This window comes from Ctenopharyngodon idella, chromosome 19 (assembly GCF_019924925.1).
Source record: "Ctenopharyngodon idella isolate HZGC_01 chromosome 19, HZGC01, whole genome shotgun sequence".
NCBI lineage: Eukaryota > Metazoa > Chordata > Actinopteri > Cypriniformes > Xenocyprididae > Ctenopharyngodon > Ctenopharyngodon idella.
The window spans coordinates 25687198-25712913 of NC_067238.1; the positions used below are offsets into that span (position 1 = coordinate 25687198).

At 37.6% G+C, this 25716-nt stretch overlaps 1 protein-coding gene across 1 annotated transcript in view; it reads right to left on the reverse strand.

Annotated features, from left to right (window-relative positions):
* Positions 1 to 1820: 1820 nt before the first annotated feature.
* ptp4a2b (protein tyrosine phosphatase 4A2b) overlaps positions 1821 to 25716 on the reverse strand; it is a 29078-nt gene continuing 5182 nt past the window's right edge. The window contains exons 2-7 of the mRNA XM_051871669.1: positions 11443 to 11719; positions 11028 to 11136; positions 10834 to 10926; positions 6713 to 6843; positions 5007 to 5081; positions 1821 to 3004 (exon numbers count right to left, since the gene is read on the reverse strand). Coding sequence (XP_051727629.1) covers positions 2893 to 3004; positions 5007 to 5081; positions 6713 to 6843; positions 10834 to 10926; positions 11028 to 11136; positions 11443 to 11447 — 525 coding nt within the window. The 5' untranslated portion in view covers positions 11448 to 11719 and the 3' untranslated portion in view covers positions 1821 to 2892. The remainder of the gene's footprint in view (positions 3005 to 5006; positions 5082 to 6712; positions 6844 to 10833; positions 10927 to 11027; positions 11137 to 11442; positions 11720 to 25716) is intronic.

The following is a 25716-nucleotide window of genomic DNA, read 5'->3' on the forward strand; positions in this document are numbered from 1 at the left end:
ACCAATGAGAGCCTAGTCCGTTAACGCAGCCACGCCCACCCACTCTCTAGCGACACCAATCTAGACTCGACAAAACGGCACGCTCCCATTTAAAATCAACGAAGTTAGCGCTCGGTTTATTTATTTATTTTTTTTAATTAAATAACTTGAAGCTTTTTTTTGTATTAATTTTAGGTTGTGGCCTTTCTTTTGTGGCGCTGTTTGGTAACATGTAGGGTTATTTTAATTAAACGTACATTGCAACCTAGCTGCATGCAATTTGTTTTGGTCACCACATAGTTGGTATGATGTACATTATATCACGTCAATAACAATGAAGTAAAAGTGTTTATTCATTTTATTTTTCATATACATAAATTAAAACATCTCATACAAAATGCTGTGGCTTAAAACCCATAAGCTTATCCAATTTTATAAACGCAAGAAAGCCTAGAAGAACACTATCTTTATTCTATCGCATTTGTTATCTGTGACGCCCATTCATTTTTTGCCTTCATTTTCCAGTGAAAAGCTGTTTAATAAAAGCTACAAAAATGTGGGCAAATCCACAGAGCTCAGTGCTCTCAGTTCAGTCTTGCATTTTTACATACAGTCTTACAATTTATCAACATAAATCAAACTTAAATTCTGTGGTCTAGCTAATGTTACTCCCTGAAAAGGATCATTCAAATTTAACAGTACAAAATCAGTTTGCAGACACACAACGGTTAAATGGATAGTTCACCCAAAAATGAATGTCATCATTTACTCACCCTCAAGTTGTTCCAAACCTGAATGAATTTCTTTCTTCAGCTGAACACAAAAGAAGATATTTTGAAGAATGTCCGTAACCAAAAAGTTGATGGGACCCCATTGACTACCATAGTTTTATTTATTTATTTTCATAATATGGAAGCCGGCTGGGCCCCATCAACTGGACATTCTACGAAATATCTTCTTTTGTGTTCAGCAAAAGAAAGAAATTCATACAGGTTTGGAACAACTTGAGGCGGGTGAGTGAATTTAACTTGTCTACTCCCTAACCTCAACTATGATTGTTAGACACCTTCCCCACACACGAGCTGATCCAGCAGATGGCACTGCAGATAAAGACAAACCAGCCCAGACTTGTGCAATCTGGAAAATCTGACTTCCATCTTTGTACTAGTCATTTAAGAGGCAAACATTTTAGTGCTGTGGTTTCCTACATAGAATAGATTATACATTAGTACTCTACTTAAAACAATTAGTCGCACATCTGACTCTTCATATTACAGACTCCAGTGGATTATGTCAGCAGGTGTAGAGATGGAAGTAAATAGGTCATTTCCCAACTTCCTGTGGATTTTCTACCATGTGACTGATTTAAATATTTCAAGAGTTTAGTCATCCTCCATCTGCACTATCACTCTTCACATTAGAAATGTCACAGATGAGCTGTTTCCTTTACGTGCATGAGTCACAGATCAGCCAGGACCTTTCTGGACAGAAATCCTGGTGTGGAAAAGCCTCATGGAGGCAAATGAGTCACATTTAGTTTGCCTTTAAATGACTGCTGAAAGTCCTACATACTGGGTCAGTCGCTGTCTGAAGAGAAACATGCATCTTTTTGTCCCTTTTTATAGAATAGCAATCACAAGATAGATTCATTTCTTTCGGTTGCAGGTGACAACATGTTATTTTCACCAAATTACTTCTCACATTATCTTTCACCATAATTTCGGATGTTATCTTTAAGGTGGCCGTAAAAATCATCAGTCATCACGTAGTGACTCATCCACCAAGAACAGTAAATAGCTAACATATTACAGGAAGGAACACACAATGAAAATAGGCCAGAATCAATTTCAATTCATTTATTTGTCTTAAAACCAAGATGAAGTGGGGGTGTTTTCAAAATGGGCACAATGATTAAAAATAAAATAAAATAAACCCAGAGCTGACCAGTCTCCCACCTCTCACTTCCTTCAGTGTGTCTGTGGGCTGAACGGTAGGGTGACAGATAAAGTGTACACATTATGTGTGCGTGTCACAGCCAGGTCTACAGTAAAGCTTTTTACTGACCAGCCAGCGAAGAGCAGCTTTAGAAAGTGAGTACCTAAGACAAGCCAAGTGTCCTCCTGCGTTTCAATTTGGATGTAGGACGGTCCTAAGGGTGAGGGCTTTTCTAAGCTGGACTGAATATTGCACTCCCCAGAGATTACGAAAACAAGAGAAAATAACATGGCTCCATGAAAGAAAGAAAGAAGGAAAGAAAAGTGTCCTAACCCCACCCACACTCCTGACAAGACACTAATTATAGTGAATAAATACAGCTGACATAATTAAAACCTAGGCTAACCCTAAATTAAAAGTGATTTCAAGGGGGCAATTGCTGCATTGGAAAGAAACTTCTTAATTTTGTTTTGTGCAAAAATATCATATGCCTACTTTAGAGTTGTTTCTGTAACAAAATTGGCTATTGTCTGTGGAAATAATAATAATAATAAAAAAAGAAATGATAAAAGGAACATGCCCAACAATAAAATTCTTAATAAAAATCAACAATGACAGCATTTTACAACTGTAAATCTTTTCATCATGGTTCAAAGTACTCGTTTCTGAAATAACACAAAATAAAAAGTCATCCCATGATTGTAAATTTGGGAAATCAGGGGAACTTGTGTATATTCTTGCCCGTTGACTGTTAACACTGGTTAACCAACCAGGCTACGGGCTCATCTGTGTGCTTTGACCCTTCGCATTGATACTGCTGGTGAATCCATAGATCAGCTTTCATTCATTACATCTCTGTGATCGATTAGCCATGATTCATTTGAGAAAAATCACCACAATTATAACCCACAGCTTTTGCTCCCCTCTACCCTGGTTGAAATTCCCACTGTTGTTTTGTATGACTGACAGAATGACGCACTACTGGACACAGCAGTTGTGGCCGTTGGCATCCTTGAACCGCAGACGCATCTTGGGTCTGTATTTTTCAAGGTAAAGAAGCTGTTTGGAGTTGAAGGCTCCACGTCTCTTCCTAAAAAAAACAAAAACAAATAAACAAAAAAAAAAAATTATGAGAGTGCAGTTTAAATCTACTAAAGGCTGGAATACACAACTTTTGCCCAAATGTTTTACTCCTAGTTTCGCTAGATGCCAAAAGTCAGAGCCGGTCTGCAGACACTGGACAGTCAGAGTTGACAGATCGGGCGATTTTTTTGATTAATTCAAATGTAATGTTTTGCCTTTATTTTTATTATTTTTAAAATCAAGAAATCTCGTTTTTGAGTAAAAATGTTAGCAAACGTTACAATTAGACATGTTGACAATACAGCAATGACAACCGTTAAGAGAAGAAAACGACCTGACCACATGATGCAGTGCCTGATTAACTGCTCTCATGCGACGCTCTATGAACATCGAACACATCGACAGTATTAGGCTCCATCCACACGAACACGGGTATTTTCAAAACCAAAGCTTTTTCTATGCGGTTTGGCCGTTTGTCCACACGCAAACGCAGTATCCGGTCACTGAAACCGAACTTTTGAAAATTCCTGCCAGGGTGAAGATTTTTAGAAACTCCGGTTGCAGTGTTGTTGTGTAGACGGTGCAACCGGAGATTTTGGCTTATGACGACGGAACAGCAACCGGTAATAACCAGTCTTCTGACTGGCCAACATGGAATGGGAAAAAAAGCAAAGTTATTAAATGTGAGTTGAACTTTTTTTTCTTTTTTAACTTGACCGCTGCGGTTTTTGAATGCCGTTTCATGGGTGAGACGCTGCAAAAGACGCGAGACACAAGTGCAAAAGTCAAACACGTTCACCAAACATAAAAACAATAGGAAAAATGACACAATGGAATGCAAAAATCTGTAAAGAACTACTACTGTATGTTTGATATTTCATGTTTGCATGATGGTGACAGGCTGAAAGGTGCTGTTATTTTCTGTTTTTACAAAGCATTTGCTGTTAATAATAGCCTATTACTGGTGTTATTTACTGCTATTACTATATAGGATATGTTTAAGATAAGTTTGGACAACATTTGCCTTCATATTTCATGCATATTTTGAGAATGTTACTTGAATCATATTGTAGTTGCGTTTTTAAGTTGACTAGTTAAAAAAAAAAAATTTTAAATTGTGAATCGGTCAATCGTTCTGGAGGGGAAAAAAAAAAAAAAAAAAAAATCTTTTTTTTGGCATATCACCCAGCCCCTTCTTCAGACTTTCACACATGAATCTTGGTAAATTACCATAAAATTACCAGATCGACTTCTCCAGTAATAACACAAATGTGCTATTCACGACGCAACGCTGATGATTGAAAAAGAAGGCATGGTTTTGAGCGTGAGACGCGGCGCAATCTTCAGACGTCAATATAGCACATTTTTACAAAGAAAAAAAATTAAAGCAGCAGAGCTTTCCGTAAACACACCTGACAGGGATTTATGATTGGCCTAAAGCAAAATTCTTAGTTCAGCATGTCCTGCCCTCATACTTATCATACCGGTAATCATATTCTTTGTTCTCACATAGTATCATACTGGGAATTTACTGGTAATGTTCCAACTTCTCATTCCGGAAAATTGCCAGAACTGATTTAGTGTTATTTTTGAAAAGGTCCTGTTCACACATGATCTTTAAACAGTAATTTACCAGTAAAGAATGAATGTGTGAAAGGGGTATTTGACTCCATCCAGACAAAGGATATCAAACTTGTATGATATTTTGGTCAGTTTTTAGAACATATTGTTTCCATCTATAATGCGTCTCCTAGCAAAGAATAGCATGTTTCTGTGCGAATGTGTGTTCAGAATGACTTCGGAAAGTCTGGTAGTGTCTGATCCTCAGTCGTTTAGTGTATGGTGCTCAGTTTTTTCTGTAACCATTTACAAAGTTGTCAAGCGTATGATGCCTAGTGTTTTAAAATGGGTTCAGATACTTAAAAAGTACTGTAGTGTACTCTAACCTTAAAGCAGAAGTTAGAATGTCAACATGAATGATCATGGACAAATCATCCAAAGCTACTTACTGTCTTATAAACTGCACCGCATCTTCATACTTCATTCCACTCTCAATTAAGGCTAAAGCCACCAGCACAGGTGCTCTATAAAAAAACAAGACAAAACATATGTTCAATACAATGCAAGGCTTCACTCAACTTGAAAATCTATAGGAAAAAAAAAAAGAAAAAAAAAAGCAACACTCAAAAATATCCATTTTCAGGTCATGAATTTTGCACCTGCATCAACAACAACCAAATCAGAGTGTACCATCTTTGTGAGCTCAAAAACAACAAGCGTGCTTGTGTTCACAGAGAAAACTGTATTCTGAGCTGTTTGTGTAAGCAAAGAGGTCAAGAGCTGAGAAGGCAGTCTGTAGTCGAGTTCTCACACACACCCTCTCCCCCCCAAAAAAGAAAAAACACTGAACAAACAACAACAAAAACACTTCATCGCTTGGAGAGCAGCACAACCACAGGCTCGTTTTAAATGGTGCTGCTGTTTGTCCCTAAAAGAACTGGTGTAAACTGAGCTCAGGAAAATGAATGCGAGAGTACAGAGTGCACAGTACTGCCCACAATGTTGGTTACACCATACTAACACCAGCAGGTCACAGACGCTTACCTTCTCAAGTTGAGACTGGTTTTGTGTGTGTGTGTGTGTGTGTGTGTGTGTGTGTGTGTGTGTGTGTGTGTGTGTGTGTGTGTGTGTGTGTGTGTGTGTGTGTGCGCGCGCATGTGTCAGCGGGTTTATACATAGGTGAGAAAGGTTAAATTTGCAAAAGTTACAAAGTGTTTGAAGAAAACACAAGTGGGTCTCAACTACGTATTTTTGACTAGTCATGGGTTGCTTAAGCAACTAAACAACTTTTCAGGATCACCTGATTTTTTTTTTTACATAAGCCACATTCTGGTGCCAATCTAAATGATTGTCTAGTTGGACGTCACCCATCCCTAGTATGCAAAGAGTGGATCCAGTACACTGTGAATATGCTTAAGATTCTTTACTGTTTGTATTTCTCACTGCTTTCAACAATCCAGATGGTGAAGTGCCATTAATCTTGTTTGCTATATTGCTAAATGTCACTTGTCTTTTCTAATTTAAAGGAACTCAATGGCTAATCTTTAGAAATAAAAAAAATGCTATGACATACACTCTGCATTTACACTACAGTTAAAAGTTTGTGATTTTATATATATATATATATATATATATATATATTTTTTTTTAAATCAATACTTTTAATCAGCAAGGAAGCATTAAATTGCTCAGAAGTAACAGTAAAGATAAAAGATTTTTATTTCAAATAATGTTTTTGGACTCAGAATTCTGGAGAAGAAAAAAAACAAAAAACAAAAAAATGTATTATGGTTTCCATATGCAGCACTGTTTTCATTTATTATAATAATAAATATATCTTGAGCACCAAATCAGCATATCATTATGTGACACTGTAGGGTCACATGATGATATGCTGATTCAGCTTTACCATCAAAGGGATAAATTACATTTTAAAATGGTAAAATCGAAAACCGTTATTTCAAATTGTAATAATATTTCACAATATTACTTGAAGATTTAATTTTTTTGCATATTCAATATTACTGTTATTTGATCAAATAAATGCAGATTTGGTCTCTTTTGAGACAAGACATATGTCCTACCACTAGAGCTAATGGAGGAGGGCTCCTCTAAGCTACAAATGAAGAAGCACATTGATAACTAAAAGACTAACCGGCCCAATCCTGCGACACAGTGAACGGCGACGCAGCATCCTGGCTCCTCTCGGAACTTAGTCTTCAGCAGGTTTAACCAATCATCTACAATCTGGGTGGGGGGCGGAGCTCCATCATCAAAGGGCCAGTCCTGCAGCAATGAAAAAACAGGAACAAATAAACAGCAGTTTAGATTTTGACTAAATGCTTTAATGTCTTGTATACATTTCAGAGCATTAAAGGGAACATTTCCGAGGTGAAACAGCTGAAGAACTTGAGATGTTTCACATTAGGCCTTGCCGAACGTGCTTGTGGAGCAAAGCATTGTGGAAGAGCAGAACGTTCTCATGAATTGTTTTTTGGGCAGAAGGCCACAGAGATCTGGACTCCCCCCAGCCAAACCACACAACTAGCGAGAAAGGCCTGAGAGAGAGATATGCAGAGACAAAAGAAGAGAGGACGGACGGACCTGGGAGATTAAGATATAATGTGAAACTGGAAAAATAAGATCAATAAGGAGAGCTGTCAGAAGGAGTGGAGAGGACAGAGAGGAGTTTGGGGCAAGATATAGGGTTCACCGAAATGACGCACAAGTCTAATATCATCCTAAGGGAGTACGGTGGTTTTCTGGTAAATCCATTTGCATCACTAAACACAGCTTTGGACAGCATTAATTATCAGCAGTTTTATGTAGTTATCTAAGTCTGCTTTCCATTTCCTCTTTGAATATCCCAAGATCTGAGCGTGTGAGAAGTTTTGATACTTGGGAATGTTAAAGAGAAAGGGTGTGTGGGCGAGAATGACAGATAATGGAAACAGACTGGCTGGCAGCTCTGTGTCTGTGCAGCTGTCTGGGCCGCTGCGCTCCTGCTGACCCACAGACATGCTTCTTAAACTTGTTCCCAATCAAACCTTGTTCTTTCTTTATTTTAGCCATTCCCTGTGAATTATGAGTGAGCCACTTCCAAAGAAAACTGGATGAGGTGCAGTCTTGAATAGCAGTGATATAAATTAGTGCTGTCAAAATTAGCATGTTTCAGTTTAACACGTTAAAATTATTTAACGTGATTAATGCAGCATCCGTTTTTTGTCATAATTTGGCTAGCGTTACATTATGATCACGTTCTTATTCACGCAAATGCTTTTAAACAATTCAAGTGCCACAAGACACGCTGTCTTTGAATGTCGTGCCTGTGTGACACAGACGACTTGTGTGCAAAGAAAGATGTGCACCAACCTTGAGTTCTCTTCTGCACTTTAACAAACAATAACACAGAATTAACATCTTAAATGAACTTAAAGAGGTGTGAGAAAATGAGATGCGTGTCAAAGCCTCGTCATGTTCGGCAGTGGCAGATTTTAAAGTGACAGCAGCCTAATAAACCTGATGCTGTTATGTCTGTCACTAATGTTAATCAAAGAACAAAGGTAACAGAGAAAATTGTAGCTTTAATAAGGATTAATCTATATTTAATGTATCATTTATTAAACTGTTAGACAGGTTTCCTAGTTAGGCAGGTTTGCCACAGGTAAATATGACATTTATTATAATGGGTTTGTGTGAAGATTGTTTTAAGTTCACTTAAATTAAAAGTTATTTAAAGCCTAATAAATGTTGAAATTGACAGCTTTGTTATATTGTAATGTTGAATGTCTATAATTTGTTAAAAAAAAAAAAAATCAATTTCATAGAGACAGCAGTATTAGTATCAGCAATACTGGCCTTCATTCATAAAAAGATGCCATTAAACAAATGTTTAAAAAATACTGTCTTTAACTTGTTTCTACATTAATGTGGAGAGTAACTGTGAAATTACAATATAAAAACATTAAAAGCGCCAATGTTTTATATCGAGATTAATTACAGAAAAGTGTGTGATTAATTAGTTTTTTTTTTTTTTTTTTTTATCGATTGACAGCACTAATATAAATATTTTCCCAGGTATTGTGTTACAGCTGCAGTTAGACAGATGCAATGGGCCATATATCACACACACACACACACACACACACACACACACACTGTATGCTGACTGCTGCCACCCTACCGTGACCGTAGAGTTTGAACTGCTCTGTACCTTCTCTTATATTGTTCCCCTTCTAACAGCTTTCCTTCCTTATTATTTTCAAATAACCTTCTGTAGGAGGAAAATTCTCAAATACATAAAATGGAACAAAGGCAGGGGTGGAAATTTCCTCTTTTACAGGAGAAATGTTTGGCTTGACTTAATCCTCAGATACAGCGGAGATAGAGCTGCTTTAAAACATTTGTAGCTGTCAAAATATCTTCTATTTACCAACCTAGCATGCAGAGTACAGGTGATCAGAGATGGTAAATAAACTGGGAGGGCTATCTAGGCTTTTCCAGCAGGGTCAGAATGAGATAATGTCAAGTATAAATAAAGACTCAATACTCAGAGTAAGATTTTTCTTTCAAAGGACACCAAGAATGTGTTTTTATTACACACACCCACATACAGCACTTGTTAGTGACATCAGTAGGGCTCTGGGTGAAACGACCTACGTGATCCGGAGAGGAAAAGGAGCATGTGAGGTTTCGCTTGTTCACTTGTCCTTTTGAGAAGAGATCACAGAAAAGACCATTGCAAACAGGACAAAGCAATCATTAAAATCGTTGCACAGTTACCGCAATCCTCTGCAGGCAAAGTGTTGAGTTAAAGCGGCACTGAAATTGCTGTGGTTACAGTTAATTTACATTTCTTTTGCCAGTGTAATTAAGTTAATCTAGTAAATAATTATACAATTATAAAAGCATGATAAATTAAACAATTCATTATACAGTAGACATCAATTAACCCTAACTGCTACCTATATTCAATAGTGATTCGTGAACGTGAATGTCCTGGCTATTTGATAAAGACAACTACTGCATATTTTCACTATGTGCAATAAAATAGCAAGATGTTACAGCAGAAATTGTGAAAATTTGTAAGAAGGTTAAACTGTTGAATTTGGTTTAAAATTAAATGCTTTCAGCACACCTGAAAATTAAGACAGACGGACAGAATAGCTTTATGCAGTCTTTATGCAGTTCTCACTGATACTACTATTCAAAAGTTTGGGGTCGGTAAGATTTCATAATATTTTTAAAAGAAGTTTCTTATGCACACCAAGGCTGCATTTATTTGATAAAAAAAAAATACAGTAACAGTAATACTGTGAAATATTATTACAATTTAAAATAGCGGTTTTCTATGGAAGCTTGTTTCCACCATGAAATTAAAAATAAAGGTAAATGTGAATTTCTCTCACAATTCTGACTTTCTTGCAATTGCGAGTTTATATCTCACAATTCTAACTTTTTTCTGATATAAAGTCAGAATTGCATGATATAAACTCGCAATTGCGTGTTATAATGTCTAAATTGTGCGGGAAAAAAGACTGACGTTTTTTCTCAGAATTGCGAAATTATATCTCACAATTCTGACTTTATAACTCGCAATTGCGAGTTTATATCATGCAATTTTGACTTTATAACTCACATTTGTGAGTTTATATATCGTAATTCTGAGGAAAAAAGTCTGAATTGTGAGATATAAAGTCAGAATTGCGAGTTATAAAGATGTAAGATATTATAAAGATCTTTAGATCTCGCAATTCTGACTTTACAACTTAAAAATTTGACTTTATCACACAATTCTGACTTTATATCATGCAATTCTGAGTTTAAAATCACGTAATTCTGAGAAAAAAAAACAGATAAAAAGTTAAGAATAATTACCTTTTTTATTTTTTTTTTATTTAGTGGCGGAAACAAGCTTCCATAGTTTTCTATTTTAATACATTTTAAAATGTAATTTAATACCGTGATGAATTTCTTCCTGTATATTTGCAATTTACAATTAATAATAATGAACAGGGCTCAACAAGATGAATGGCACAGGGCTATTTTGAGAGTTTTGGGCCAGTTAAAGCAACAATTAGTTGCCCTTTAAGGCCAGTGAATTACTACTGGGAGTTCGCAAGAGTGTAGCATAGGCATGCTGATGTGCCTTTTTATCAACCAGAGGCAGCTGATCTTGCAGAAAAGCACTGTCATTCAGCGTGACAAAATGAGCACCTTTTCTTTTCTTCCTTCCTTTAAACACTGTTCTTCAAATCTTCAATTAGATTTACTCACCAGGACCTGGATGCCCTCCTTCTCCACTGGCGCCTTGTCATAGGTGGCTTCACATACTCTCACCAGTGTGTTCACCCCAAACTTCTTCAGCTCCTAAGGTGGGAGACAGAGTGAAATGTGTAAGAGAAGATATTTGGGTTTTCCCTTCTGTGACAAGCTCATTCACAAAAGGAGGATCTAGACGGCTCCCTTACCTCAGTGAACTTGTTGAGAGTGGAGTTGGTGGGGTTGTGTGTGATGAGGAATCTCATGCAGTCATAGGAAATCTCAACAGCGGCAGGGCGGTTCATGTTGGCAAGACGTCTTTAAAACAATTACAATGAAGTACTTATAACTCCTGTTCCTTTGTTTCTTTAAAAAAAATCTTTGGCTCAGATCTCAGCAGTATGAAAAAATAAATACAGACAAAAAAAAAAATATATTGGGTGCAATGGTGAGTGGACACTAGACTACTAGAAGTACAAACAAAAGCCAAAAGGAGGGTGATCTAGTCCACGATGTTCAAAGGATGTATAAAAAAAAAAAAAAAAGGGATGAGAAACTTGAAAGGAAAACTAAAGAAAAAGGGAGACTATCCTTCAGTCATCCAATTGAGACAATTGAGATTACCCCATTCAGGAGAAGAGTTTATGATTGGCTACAGGGAGAAAAAGCTGTAGGGAGGAAGTGAGGCAGGCGTGCTCGAGGACTACACGGGATCCCAAAAGGGTATAGAAGAGACAGACTGGACCCAGTGTGCTGGCTGTCAGGGAGGCTTCTGGGTAGCGTAGTCCCTCGGGCGGCTAACAATTCACTTGTCCACAAAGGTGAGGTGCTGAGCCTGGCAGAACTCTCCGCAGACGGTCACAAACGCCATATATGTGTGATCCGAATCAACACAGAAACACTGTAGAGAGGGAGAAAGAAGACACAGTAAGTGCAGAACAGTTGAACAATCATTTAGACATCCTTATGAACATCTTAAGAGTAGTACTGCTCAGCTCTGACTGATGATGATGATTCACCCTTGCTGCTGTGTAAGCCAGTGACTCGTCTCATTGAGAAAGGCAATTTGAAGCAGACAGGTGATAATAGCAAGTCTAGGACATCAAGACACCTACTTCCTGATATGGCACAGAGCACAATGTCCTGTTTCATGCAAATGCCAGGTTTGCCTCTAAATGCAGACTCTCAAATCAAAAGTAGTGCACATGGGGGGGAAAAAAACAGAAGGGTAGAGAGCTAAAGAGAAAGGCTTACATGAAAAAAGGCACAAAAAGGACAATACAAGGAGGACTTGTTCCTGAGTTTCTGCAAACTCAAAGGCAGTCGCAAGGATTAAAGTCAGGCAAAGCTTCAAACAGCCTCAACTGTTCCACAGTCCCACGCTTCTCTACTCGACTCGCCACCCCCATCTACAATAAAAGGACACCCATCAAAGTAACCAAGTCATCTTGGCTCCCTGATCTGCAACAGATTGAATTACCACATTAAGAAAAAAAGAAAAAAAACAGCACACACAATGAGAGTCTTCACGATGCGAGACTTGGACATGTTGAGACAGACACGATTTCAAAAAAAGGAACATCAGAAGACTTGGACTGTCAACAAGTTGCAATTCTCAGAGGGAAAGAGGCAGTCTCAAACGCTATATCCAACAGATGAGGCTAAAAAGATGGCACAAAAAAGTGAAAGTAGCCTCTTTAAAAGAGAAAAAGCAGCAAGACTAGGAATGCGATTATCTTATCAAAAGAGGAGCAGAGCTAAAAGCTTGCTCAGGACTAGACCACCACAAATGCTTTTTCATTTAAAACCTTCTCCAGGGGCCAGATGGTAAACCAACGGTTCAGACAGGATAATTGAGCTGCACAAGGAAACACAACCACACAAAGGATGGCTATTTTGACATTGAGGTGCTTCATTGCCTTGTAGAAAACAAGACAATGACCCCATTTACACCTGATATTAATATCAGTCTTGGCTGATCTGATCATAACTACATGTTTCTCCTGTGGCCACTTCTGTGACTACATTAATAGACTGATTTGAAGAGCAAGATTCATGAGAAACAGCTTGCAGAGTTTGAGTTTATATAGATGGCCTGTTTCTTCATTATTGAACTGTTGGACATGATATGAATGAACAAATTAATAAAAAATAAACATCTATATAATCTCAGGAGGAAAAGTATCGCTAGATAAAAGCATAGCTATTTATTACAAGTCCTTTGTTTTAGTGTTGATTGATATTTGTGTGGATTGTTATCAGGGATGCTTCAGAACACATTCATGTTTACACTACAAATATGACTTGGACATATTCATTCCATCCTCTCCACCTCAGAATGTGACTTTAGACCAAATAATTCAAAAGTTTGAAAACTACCATTTTTTTTAAAAATGGTTTTGAAAGAAGTCTCTTTTGCTCACCAAGGCTGCATTTATTTAATCAAAAAATACTGTAAAAACAGTAATATTGTGAAATATTATTACAATTTAAAATAACTGTTTTGTATTGGAATATATTTTTAAAAGTCATTTATTCCTGTGATGCAAAGCTGAATTTTCAGTATCATTACTCCACTCTTCAATGTCACATGATCCTTCAGAAATCATTCTAATATACTGATTTGGTGCTTAGGTAACATTTCCTATTATTATTATCAATGTTGAAAACAGTTGTGCTGCTTAATATTTGTGTAAATGGTGACCTTTTTTTTTTTTTCAGGATTCTTTGATAAATAAAAAAAAAAAAAGTTCAGCACTTATTAAATGTATTTATTAAATTCATTAAAGCATTTATTAAATAGAAATCTTTTGTAACATTATAAATGTCTTCACTGTCACTTTTGATCAATTTAATGCATCCTTGATGAAAAAAAAAAAAAAAAAAAAAAGTATATATATTTTTTTTTTAAACTTACCACAAATGTTTGAATACTAATAGCATCTTTGTTTCCACAAAAATGTTAAGCAGCAAAAACTGTTTAATAATTTATCACAATTTATTGGATGGGAGGTGCACAACCATGCTTTGCTCATTCATCAACTGAAAACAGCATACGGAAATATCGATTCTTGGTATTTAAGTATCGATATTGTTTCTTCAAAATGAGAATTGATTAAAATCGAGAAAATCAAAGCCCTAGTAATTCAGTGCTATGCACTGCTGATAAGATCTCCCAAAATGCATACACATGCCAAGCGTAAACGACACCAATAAAATGCTCTATGAGAAGCTACACAATCAGGGATGCAGCTGTGTGAAATGGCGTTCCTATGAAGGCTCTACTTCCTCCTGCTCTACTTTTACCAGGAACTCATGCAAATCATACAACCGCATTTGCAAGCCACTCCTGTAATTGCTACTACCAGAACAGATGGGGAAGAAATGAGTGCAATGTAACAGTGAGACAGGAAGAGACAGAGAGAAAAGAAAAGGCAGATGGGTCGGGGGTAAAAAAAAAATAAAGTTTTGAATACAGATCACAAGGATCTTTGCGCCTTTAAAGTCACTAGGTAATCACACAGCTGGCAATAAGACACTACTCACAATCTTCTCTCACAAGACAAATCTAGCGTTTAGAGGTCACACGTTTGAACTAGGCAGAACTGGAACTGTCCGGTAAGACATTCAGTTTCTCTTTAACACCGGAGGCAAGCTAGTGTGAACTGTGAAGCCTCTGCTGTGTCACACATACACCCTGTTCAGTTCCCCTGCCGCTTACACAAACACACACACACACACACACACACACACACACACACACACACACACACACACACACACGCAATCAGCTGCCCTGTGCATGAACGAACAGAGTAGTGGAAAAAAGGAAGACTTCTCAGAAATGACAGTTTCATGTTGCCCACTGTTTTGTGAAATACTGCTGCTTGTTATCAAGAGGAGAGGTCACTGGGTACAGAGCTCTGTCTGTCTCTATCCATTTACTCTCTTCCATGAGCCCTCTTTCCCTCAACCCTACGCAGCTGGGAAAGTTTGAAAGGCCATACGTCTGCTCTTGTCATAATCTACGAGTGTAGTGTACATAGTGATAATGAGAGCTCTATCTGGGAACACAGCAGCCCAAACAGGTGATAGAGGGTGTACGGACGGTTTTACGTAGCGTGACTGAGCATATCCCATACTGTAAGAGCAGGCCGAGAATCTATGTGAATGAATTATGAATGAATTATAGGGATTTAGCAATACTACGAAATGCATTTGCAAGAATTTAGCAGTTGCAGGAAAAGTATGACTCACGCTGTGATGTAAACACTAGTGTAATAGAGGTCTAATGAGTGTGAATGTGTACATATAACTTAACCTAACTATTTGTGGCTTCCAAATAGGGGCTACGGATAACAAAAACATCTAAAAGCAGCATCTGAGAACATGCTAACCCTGCCAACATCGTCAGGATGCTCCTCAGCCAGTGAAAGATTACAGGGCTTTTGAATGGCTAATATGCCAACAGCAAAGCAATGATCCTTCTTAGATCCCTCTGATTTGAGTAACAAATCCAGCTGGGACACTGAGGCGGTGTTTTCATCCTCCATGATAAATCCAGTCAGAAACCTGCTCTAGATACGGGCCAAAGGGTCTGTGTGCAGATGCATTGCACAGCATGTCAGAACACACAGAACTAGGCCAAGATTAAAGCAACAAACTGACTCACTCGTGAGAAATTAGTCATTTGACAGAAAACAAAAATGTAAAAATGGAGTAATACCTATGCTACATTAATTTATTTCACTGGTCAATTATTTCTACTTGTTAAACACCCCTGTTTTTTTTTCCTAGAGTTCTGTCTGAACTACTGACTCAAAGTTTGACCTGTGTCAGAGTCAGTTGCAAGGCCTTCCTCTCTCCTTCACAACTGTTGGGGAATGAGTCTGTGAGATCACGGGCCTTGGGGTGAGGGACGGAGAGAGCGATGCAGAGAAAACCAAAGATAAGAGCTGTGCCAGATCATGCTCTGCTCAAACCTCTAGCTATAACCACACATTAGGGTTGTATTATCAAGTTAAAGTGCCCTTATTAGGGATGTCAACTTACGACCATTCCCATGATCGATCGTCGTTTAAATTAACAATCAATTGATTAATCATTAACCTTAATACTGCAAGATGTGCATACTGTAATGACAGTCACCAGCATGACAGAATGTGCAAATGCTCAAAACACCAGCTTCCTCATCTGAATGAAAAGGTTTTTTTAGTCTACATGCAAATGAAAGGCTAGTAGTAGAATTGTAAAATGAATCAATGTGATTATGATCATTTGATAAAATGATGCAAGAGAGCCGTAGTTATGTTTGGGATCATTGAGTTTGCAATTAACATTATCATCATTTAAAGTAAAATGTTCCCAAAAGTAACTACGACGCGTAGAGCTGTGCCTGTCAGCGTGACTGCTACCACCAGCTGTGGTATGAAAAAACACATTTTTGCACATATGATTCATATGATTCTTTTTTTTTATTTTTTTTTTTTATGTGATTATTTTGACATGAACAAAGTTTTGTTAACAAGAGAAATAATTGGTAAGCAGGCAAATGTTACATCACAACCATGGAACATTTGGATTCATGCTGAATGAGAGAGGTACGTGAGCCCATGAATTTGAATTAAGCTTTGTGTTCTGTTTTGCGGGTTGCTCACTCGAATTTCCATGAATTTAACAATATTCCATGAGGTATTCATGCAATCTTGTTTCTTTTTCCCAAATCCATACCGTCTTACCCTCTATTTTTGCGTGGAAATGTAGATCGTGGCCACGAATTAAGAATTTGTTCCCACAACTTATTAATTCATTCCCTCATTTTAGTTAAATTATGGCCACGATTTTAGTAACCTTAGTTTTAATTGAACAAGTGAACAATTTAATAAAACATGGACAAAGAAATTAATAAGTCACAGGAATGAATTATTAATATTTATTTTTTATAGCCCATCTATTTTTTTTAGCATGTCACCCTATAATATAGTGCATTTCACACATGCCGGTATTCAGTTTCGCTTTTCCCGGCAGCACAACATCCAATTTAGATGTCTTGCTCGTGCGGAAGATTTAATTCGCTTTCCTCTCAGTGTCAGTAGCTTTGGAATATTGGGAGAAAACATGAAGATATGAGACAAGAGACGCTATGTCCTGCTTGTGTCCCAAAGCCCTCTCAAAGTGCAGAGCTCGATATATGATGAAATGCTTATCTTTGTGGGAAAGTATAATTAAACTTGACTTAGTTACTACATTTCTGTTGCTTTCCATGTTAAAGGACTTTGTATTATTTTTATCTTAAGGCACTTTTAAAGTTTGGATCACATTAAAAGCGCAATTTGTACATTGTGAATTATATGAGCAAAAGATCCAGCCCCGTCACAGTCACAGCCCTAACTACATGTGATTTGCACATGAGCCAAATGCACCACAAATCTACCCACCTTGCTTAATCGACGATCGATAAGTTTTATTGATTAAATTATTATTGAATGTAAACCTGTTCTAAGAGGCTCTGTTGTAGGAGACTCCAAAAATAATATTGGGAACCTTAAAAATGGCATAATAGGGGCTTTAAACTAATTGCATGTAGCCTTCCAGTATATCTCAAATAAGCAAACATTGCATCACATTTTTTTTTCCAGTAGTAAGTAATTACTGTCACTGATCAACTTAATGCAAGTAAAAAAAAAAAAATGTAATCACGATTTCTGCAAAAATATTAAGCAGCCCAACTGGTTTCAGCATTGATAAATGTTTCATGAGCACAAAATCAGCATATTAGAATAGTTTCTAAATAAAAATTTTAAAATATTAAATTAGTAAACATTACTTTACACTGTAAAAACGATTGTATTGTGAAATCTTTTTACAGTGTAAAATAATGTTTACTAATTTAATATTTTAAAATTACATTTTATTTATATTTTTGATTAAATAAATGCCACTTTTGTGAGCAACCTTTGTTTTTTTAAAGAGACTTCTTTATCTAGGGATGCACGATATATCAGCCAACATATTGGTACTGGCCGATATATGTTTATTTTTAATGTTATCGCTATTGGCCTGATAAGAAAATTTGGGCAATATATTAAAGCCGATAGATGCGCACTGTTCGCCATTATGGTTTTGAATTGCTTAAAATATGATTGAACTCACTTCAAAAAATAAAATACAAGAGACACATACAGCGCAAGTCTGTCATATAGGCTACATAATATTATAATGAAAACATTATAATTGTGTGCTTGGGACATGGCTTTTAATGGTGAGACTTGTTTTTGTAATCAGGCTCTTATATAAAAACATTTATTTGGATTTAATCGGCCAACATATCGGTTTTCCAAATATAAAGAATTATCGGTATCGGCCAAAATTTTCATATCAGTGCATCCCTAATGAATCCTTACAACCCCAAACTCTTGAATGAGTATATTTATTAGTATGGACTTTGTACCACACTACTGGTAAACACTTTCCAGACTTATTCTTTGCTTCAGCACAGACAGTGTCTTTTTTAACTGCAAGTATCCCATCAATACACAGTGTTAATATAATTGGCACACACATATGTACTCCACCCTGCTGAGAGCAAACATCCACCCATGCATTGACAATTCACAGAAAAACTCCCCCGACAGCACTGACGCATACTATTCCCACCCCAAAAACACAGAACGGATGTATCTGAGTACAAGAAAAATGTTCCTCAGGTGACAAGGATTCTTTGGAGATTTGCCATTGATTGCTACTTCAGTCTGCTTGCCATTAGGGTGAACAGCAGAATACTTATCTGCATGAGAACATGAGTGTTTAAGTGTTGATACTTGCGGCACTTTACCACAAAAGTGTGAAGGCTTCACTTATCATCTCACACTCACTAGAACTTCCGCAGCTTCAAACATGCACCACTTTTACACACTCTCTACTCCTTACAAAGCATGCGGAAGATACCAAGCAGCGAAGGAGCGAAACGTGAGGATACACCTGTTCAGATCTGCCTGACTTCTTGTAATGAAGCCACGTGAGAAAGTGCAGCGGCAACTAAAAACACAAGAGCAAATGCCTGAATGCTCCATCTAGATAAAAAGAGATAAGCCCAAGTCTATCCTAAGCAGGACAGGAATGATTTGAGGCCATTAAGCAAATACCACAAGCAGTAAACTTTACAGCAGCTCCAGAAAGGTTCATACGCAGTCACACAGGTTTCCACAGGCCATGCCACAAGCAATCACATAACAGCTCCCAAGATGCTTTAATTAAAATGGTCTGGAGTATAAGAGAAAAAGCAAGTTGGATCAAGTTGGGCCACCACAAATGCACACCTGAGAAAGGAGGTATACATTCCTTTACCGATTACTGCAATAAGCAACTACTGCTTCTGCATTAAACTCCCTGAATAGAAAACACCACAAAGTTTCACAGTTTTGTTTTCTGCATTCCAGGACATTACAGATGAAAAGGTGAGTCTGTTGAAATTCTCGTGGGATCAGAAAAAGAGGTTTGGCTGGGCATGTGTAACTGTATCTCTGGCACTGTCATAAAGAGTTTCACATTGTTTAACAAGTAGTAAACGGAATCAGTTGTTCAGCTGATAACGTACAGGTAGGGCTGAGGAATACATTGAATATTCACAACGATTTGGCCAGGGATATAAAAATGAGCAACATTTGGCCAAACAGGTAGTTAAATTTATCTTGTAACATTACTACATAATGAAAATCTTGTAATATACTACATAATGAAAAACTGTTTTGGTTCTTGTGTTAAACATTTAGAATCTACCTGCAACAATGGTTGTTGGATGGAGAGAAAAAAAAAAAAAAAAAAAAAACTAGGCTACCTTTTAAACCATTTCTGAGTAAACACATAACATATTGGGAAATGGAAGAAAACTATCAAGTTTTAAAGTTGTGATGTAACATAAGTAGCAAGAAATATTTTCTTATCTATTACGACAAACAGATGTTGAAAAAAAAAATGTAGGCCGTGCACGAGTTCTACCCATCGTTTGTGGATTGGATGGAAGCAGATCTGAATGAGTTTAAGTCAACTGTAAGAAAGAGACTGGGACTGGGAAAGACTTGTTTCACCGGAAGAAGTTACGATAATTTCATTTAAAATTATGCGGTCTTTTTTTTTTTATTTATTTAAAATGTATACATGGATTAACTATTTACAATAAGGTAATTAACATGCGTTCAGAAAAAAAATTAATTTCATGTCGACTTTAAGGTGTGATTTACAGGTCTATATTAACAGAGCTCTACACACAGCCAAAGACCTGGCTTGAAATATTACTCTTTTCTTTTAAACACTGAACGGCTCCTCGGGTAAATATCTAACCGAGAACTGACAAAAACCACCAGGATTTTACACCTAATGTCACCAGAAGGTGATGAAGTCATGTTACATGTTACACTAGAAAACCGGACACGTAGAGGATGAACTTCGCTCCCTCTGCTTGGAGGCACTCCAGAGTGTGAATTCTGGGTATTAATAAACATTAAAGAGGCCACCAGTGCCATTCTCAGAAAAGGAGAGGAAATATGGGTCCTGCTTCAAGACAGGATAACACAGTGTAAGAATGAATTTTCCATCTCTCCAGGTGTTGTTTAAGTTGCTAAGAAGAAGAGGTTTAGCATAAACATGCCTGAATTACACCATGCAGACAGTAACAAAAGACAAAGGGCATCAAATAACCAATGAACCATAGGGTCATCAAGTTAAAGTAGCTATTTAGCAGTTTAAATAGGACTACCAGTTTAGAACGTGGCACACTTTATCTCATAGAGGCCAGAAATAAAAATCTGTGTAAAGCATACTTAGTGGCCTATAAATACACCTGAGGTACACACTGAATGCCACACACATTCTTGAGGCCCGTCTGTCTGCATTCCTCACCAGTCTCTCAGCAGAGTGCTGGAGAAGAACTCACTGAATCATAGATTAATTTACCCACCATGGATAAACAATTTTGCATCTATGGCAGTGATAACATTCGGCCAGCCCATAGTAACAAAAAAAGAAACTCCCTTTACAAAGAAATGTATTTTATCATGCCCAGTCTTGACTACTGAGCAAAGCCTGATAAACTATGTTCAAAATCTGCCGACAAAAAGGAAAGGGTTGTACTTTGAAGTCAACTAGCCATGACAGACAAAATCAGCAGTTCTTTTTAATAAATAAATAAATAAATAAACAATGATGATTATGATAATAATTGTGAAAGCCTTTAGGAACATTCTTGGCATCTGGTTAACTGACCTGCTACAAAGTTCTAATTGTTGTCAGACACTCCTTATAAAACACATTATATATAAATATAGCAATCTATTAAAAAAAAGTTTTGTCTGAACGAAGTTTATAAAAAAAAAAGTTAAAAAGATCTGTCTGATTTTGCTATATTAGCCACTTGACAAAACAATGTTGTCTCCAAGGCGTGGGATAAAACGTTACTGGTGGTAAATGAAGAAAACAAGAGATTCAAACAATCAGACTAACCGTGTTTAACTAGGGTTGTGCCGATAGACATAGTATTGTGTTGATAGACGTAGTATTGCGAATCGACGATAGTCAGCGATATCTCTGATGGCTGATGCCTTTGACGATAATTGGATAGTTTTCACATTAATGTATTAAATTATTATTATTATTATTATTATTATTATTATTATCATTATCATCATCATCTACATTTGAAAATGAATTTGAGTGCACAAAAGACAACTGTGAACTGCGAATGTTGAACTAATTTTTTTTTTATCCTGCATGTCACATGCAGGGCTCCGTATTCCAGCTCTTTATGATGAGACGAGATGGCACTCCAGGTCAATTTTGAAATCTACCAGGTTTATATAAAACAAGTTAATAAGCAGTTAAATGTGTCAGCTTACACACAAAGAAAAGTTTAAGCTTTTAATAAGTACAAGAATAAAGTTTAATTTACTTAAAACAAATTTAATTTACAGAATTTTGTGTGCTGTTTTCTAACAGTTTGGACTTTGGAGAGAAAACCTGCGCTTAAAGGATGAGTTCACTTAAATATCCTGTTGCGCCCAAGCTTTATAATGGCAGTGAATGGGGTCAATGAGTTTGAAGCTCAAGAAAGTGCCTCCATCCATCATAAACGTACTCCACACGGCTCTGGGGGTTAATAAAAGTTAACAAGTTATAAAGTAAAATATCTAGCTTCCACCAGACCACCTTCCGTATTCAACTAGCGAAAAAAGTGTAATGAAGTCGCGTCAAGATTCAGCTCTCGTCGGGCCTGAGAGGATTAATGTGCCGTTCTGCGTCAGATACCAAAAGCCTGGTCAGTTTTTGCCTTAACTTTCAGGGAATAATTCAATGTGGTTTGAGACTCCTTCACTGGTGTAACTCTTGTGCAAAAGTTTGCAAATTGCCTGTGTGATATCCACGGAATCGTCTTTTGGGGGAATTATTTCTATACGACGTGACATTTTTCTTCATCACCAACAAAAAGATTCTCATTTCCTGCAACAATAAAACTAAGTAAATAATTAAATGACTAAATAAACAAGTAAATTAATATTCAAATAAGTAAACTTTTGCAACTCCCAAACCTCTACCCTCTCCTTGTGCATGCGATAATATTGTGTGTCAGCGATCTCACAGGCTGACGGACGACAGGACAATATGACAATGGAGCATATTGCCCAACACTATGTTGAACTACATAAAAAGGTTTTCTGTCGATAAAAGTGTCCAAACAGTTGCTCACCAGTCTAATAAAACACACAATATATTAAAGCATCTTTGGTGTTTCCATGGTTCCTACAGAAGTAAAACTAAAGACTATAGAATAACACAAGACGCGTCACTCGTATTGTTTTGAATGGAAGAAAGTGCAACGCGCAATATGGCGGAATAAGTACCGCCTTCTAAATAAGAGCCAATCGGCAATTGGTAGTCATCGCATCACTGCAGTGGCCGTTAGAAGCTCCAGTTCCTATAGAAACAGTCAGACATGCGCCTCCGAAATGAGGCACAAGAGACGCGCATTTAGGACTGCGCATTCGCATTAGCCTGATCCAGCCTGAAAAATACAGTTTTTTGTCATGATTTGAGCATTTAGAAACAAAATTTATGAGACAGCTGTTGTCAGATTTCATTGGTGATTTCAAATATGAAATTTAATCGAAAGCTTGGCAAACATCTTTGGAGAATTTAATGTTTTCCCATTCAAAGAGATAGGAGCTGCACTTGAATGCCCGAGAGGCGTTTCAAAGATGGCCGGCGAGTGAAATGACTTGTCTTAAAGGGACTTTGGTAAAACCAGGAATCGAGGGTAACGTGGATATGAAGTCACTGACAGGTGATGCAATGACACATGACATTACACTGGTAAAACAGCTGATTTCTCTGAATTTAAACATAGTTGGAAACATTTGGGTTAATGTAAGTGCACAATACAATAACATTGTTTTAGTGTTTTTTGGATATTTCAATCAAAAAATCTTACATATTGTGCCTTTAAAAACTGTGGCTGTTTAAAAGTCAGTCAGAACACAGGAAGCTCATTTGTGAATTTACACGGGTATAACAAAACTGAAGGGTCAACATGATTGCACCACCATGCAATCACTCAAATTATATTGTTACAAAACATTGTGTTGTTTCTGACTGCATCAAAGCTATTTGATAAGCCATAATATACTGGTCCAAATCTAATCATTTTTGTGGCCAGCTCCCTGCACCAGATCCAAGGAAGAGGTAAACCATTTTTAGCCCAAAAGCAGTTGGTATGAAAATGTGCATCAAAAAGACAACAGCGTACTAGAATAGGAAAAATCTGCAGCCAAACCCAGGGGCTCAGCGCAGCACTAATCTCACTCTGCAGACAAGGCAATAAGGTACAGCCGAAAGCCAACATCATTCTTGTGCTGTGCTTTGCCATAATCACAATGTTCCTCAAATAAAAGGATGCCATTTTAAAAGAGAATGAATTCAATAAGGTATGCTATGTTTCATGCACCTGCTGCTTTTATCTTCAGAGTCAGATGTCAAACAATTAGATTTCAAATAATGGCCAAGAAATAGGAGTGATGCTTTAGAAACCATAAAAGGAATGACAAGTCAAAATGCACCTTGCAAGCTGCCTGTGGTCAAGTTAGAGATGTGCTTGAAGTGACTAAATTAGGCTATCACCACCTAAGCGCTTCTGCATTAGCCAAAACCACGTTCTTCAGTAACTTCACGAAAAGTTTGTTTAAAGCTAGTCATGAAAAAATTGCTGGTGCAATTTGGCTGTTAAAACTAATGTGCAAAATAAGGTAAAACTTAAAACCCCCAAGAAGCATTGTCACCATCAGCTATCTACCACATTATTGTGTTGAAATGCTGAGGGAAGACAAGACGTAGTTCACTGGAAACTCCGCTAAGAGGGTGGGGACTCTTGTAAATGCTGCCACAAACCTGCCCACTTCCTGTCAAGTTGAAGCATACAGCACTGTGACTGTTAATCTAATAAAATGACTCAAACAACGAGGCAGACAGTTCATGTTATTCAACACAGAAATCTTGAGGATTGACTGTCTTTTCAAAGGCCACATCATGCAGCTTGTATCGAAGGCATGCAGAGGGAGCAGATGTCTGTCAGGCCAGGATGAAACTCTGGTGAGCACCGTACTCATTCATCAAGGGTTAGCAGCGCTCCTGCTGGGCTTGCAATGCTGGCTCAAAGGGTACAACAACTCCTTCAATATTTAAGCAGACAAGCTGAAAAGACAGTGGGAGGAATGAGAGTCATGCTGTTGCCAGTTGTGTAGATATTCTAAGAGAGCCTGCTGTGAGGCACAACTCGATCCATGTTTGTTAACAAGCTGTGAACTACTGCTACCAGTGACATTTAACATGCTGCCCAGTAAGAGTGGCTACTGACAGCTCCGTTCATCCAAAATGCCAAACAAGCTATAAATATGGCCAGACAATCCTCAAAAAAGACATGTTTGTACTTTAGAGTTTTGAAAGGTTATCAGGCCTTCATATGACACAGTCTCTATGCCAAAACTAGCACTAAGTCTCTGGAGCAAAGCAGCATCTTCTGTGCTTAAGTACTGCAACAATCAACAAGTCATGATGATGCATTCAATAATAATATGGGACAGAGAAGTGTGGGTGTACAAAGCACATCGAGGTCAGAAATCATCACAGAGAGGATCAACTGTCCTGACTGAACACAGAAACGAGTAGGGCTAGGTATCGAATTCGATACTTTTTAGGTACGACCGAATTGCCTCGATACTATTGAGTATCGAAAAGTGTCTTGTCATTCGGTACCAAATTTCGATACCTCCAAAAGGAGCAGGGGAGAGTGGGCGGAGAAATGCTTTCGCTGTCTCGTTGAGCATGTAATAACATTGCGCTACATTGTTATTTATATCTAAATATATAAAACTATGCACACGAGATAGACCCGGGTGCGAGAGAGTGGGTGAATCAACAGTTTCACTTTCAGTTTATTTCTGAAAAGGACAGGTGAGAGTACCGGCTGTTTATGCGAGCAGCCGGTTCACTACAGTCAATCCAGATACTATGAACAGCAAAACAGAAGTGCCGCACTGCCGGCACAAACAGCGGGACGCGCAATGTTTTTAGACTAGTTGTAGGCAGGTACAACACACAGCAGCGTTACATCAGCGTTCGTTCCTCAAGTCTACGGAAACACGCGACCGGTTCGTGACGGGCTCTAGTTCGCCTGCACGAGCACGGGCTTTGGCTCCAGAACGCGAACAGTTCTGGTGGAAAAGGGGTACCAGCGTCCTCCTGATACTGCCACTGTGTGCAAGCATCAACCACACCATCAGAGGTAGGGCTGCACGATTTGGAGAAAAAAAAAATCTAATTGTGATTTTTCTGGTTAAAATTGCAATTTGCGATTTA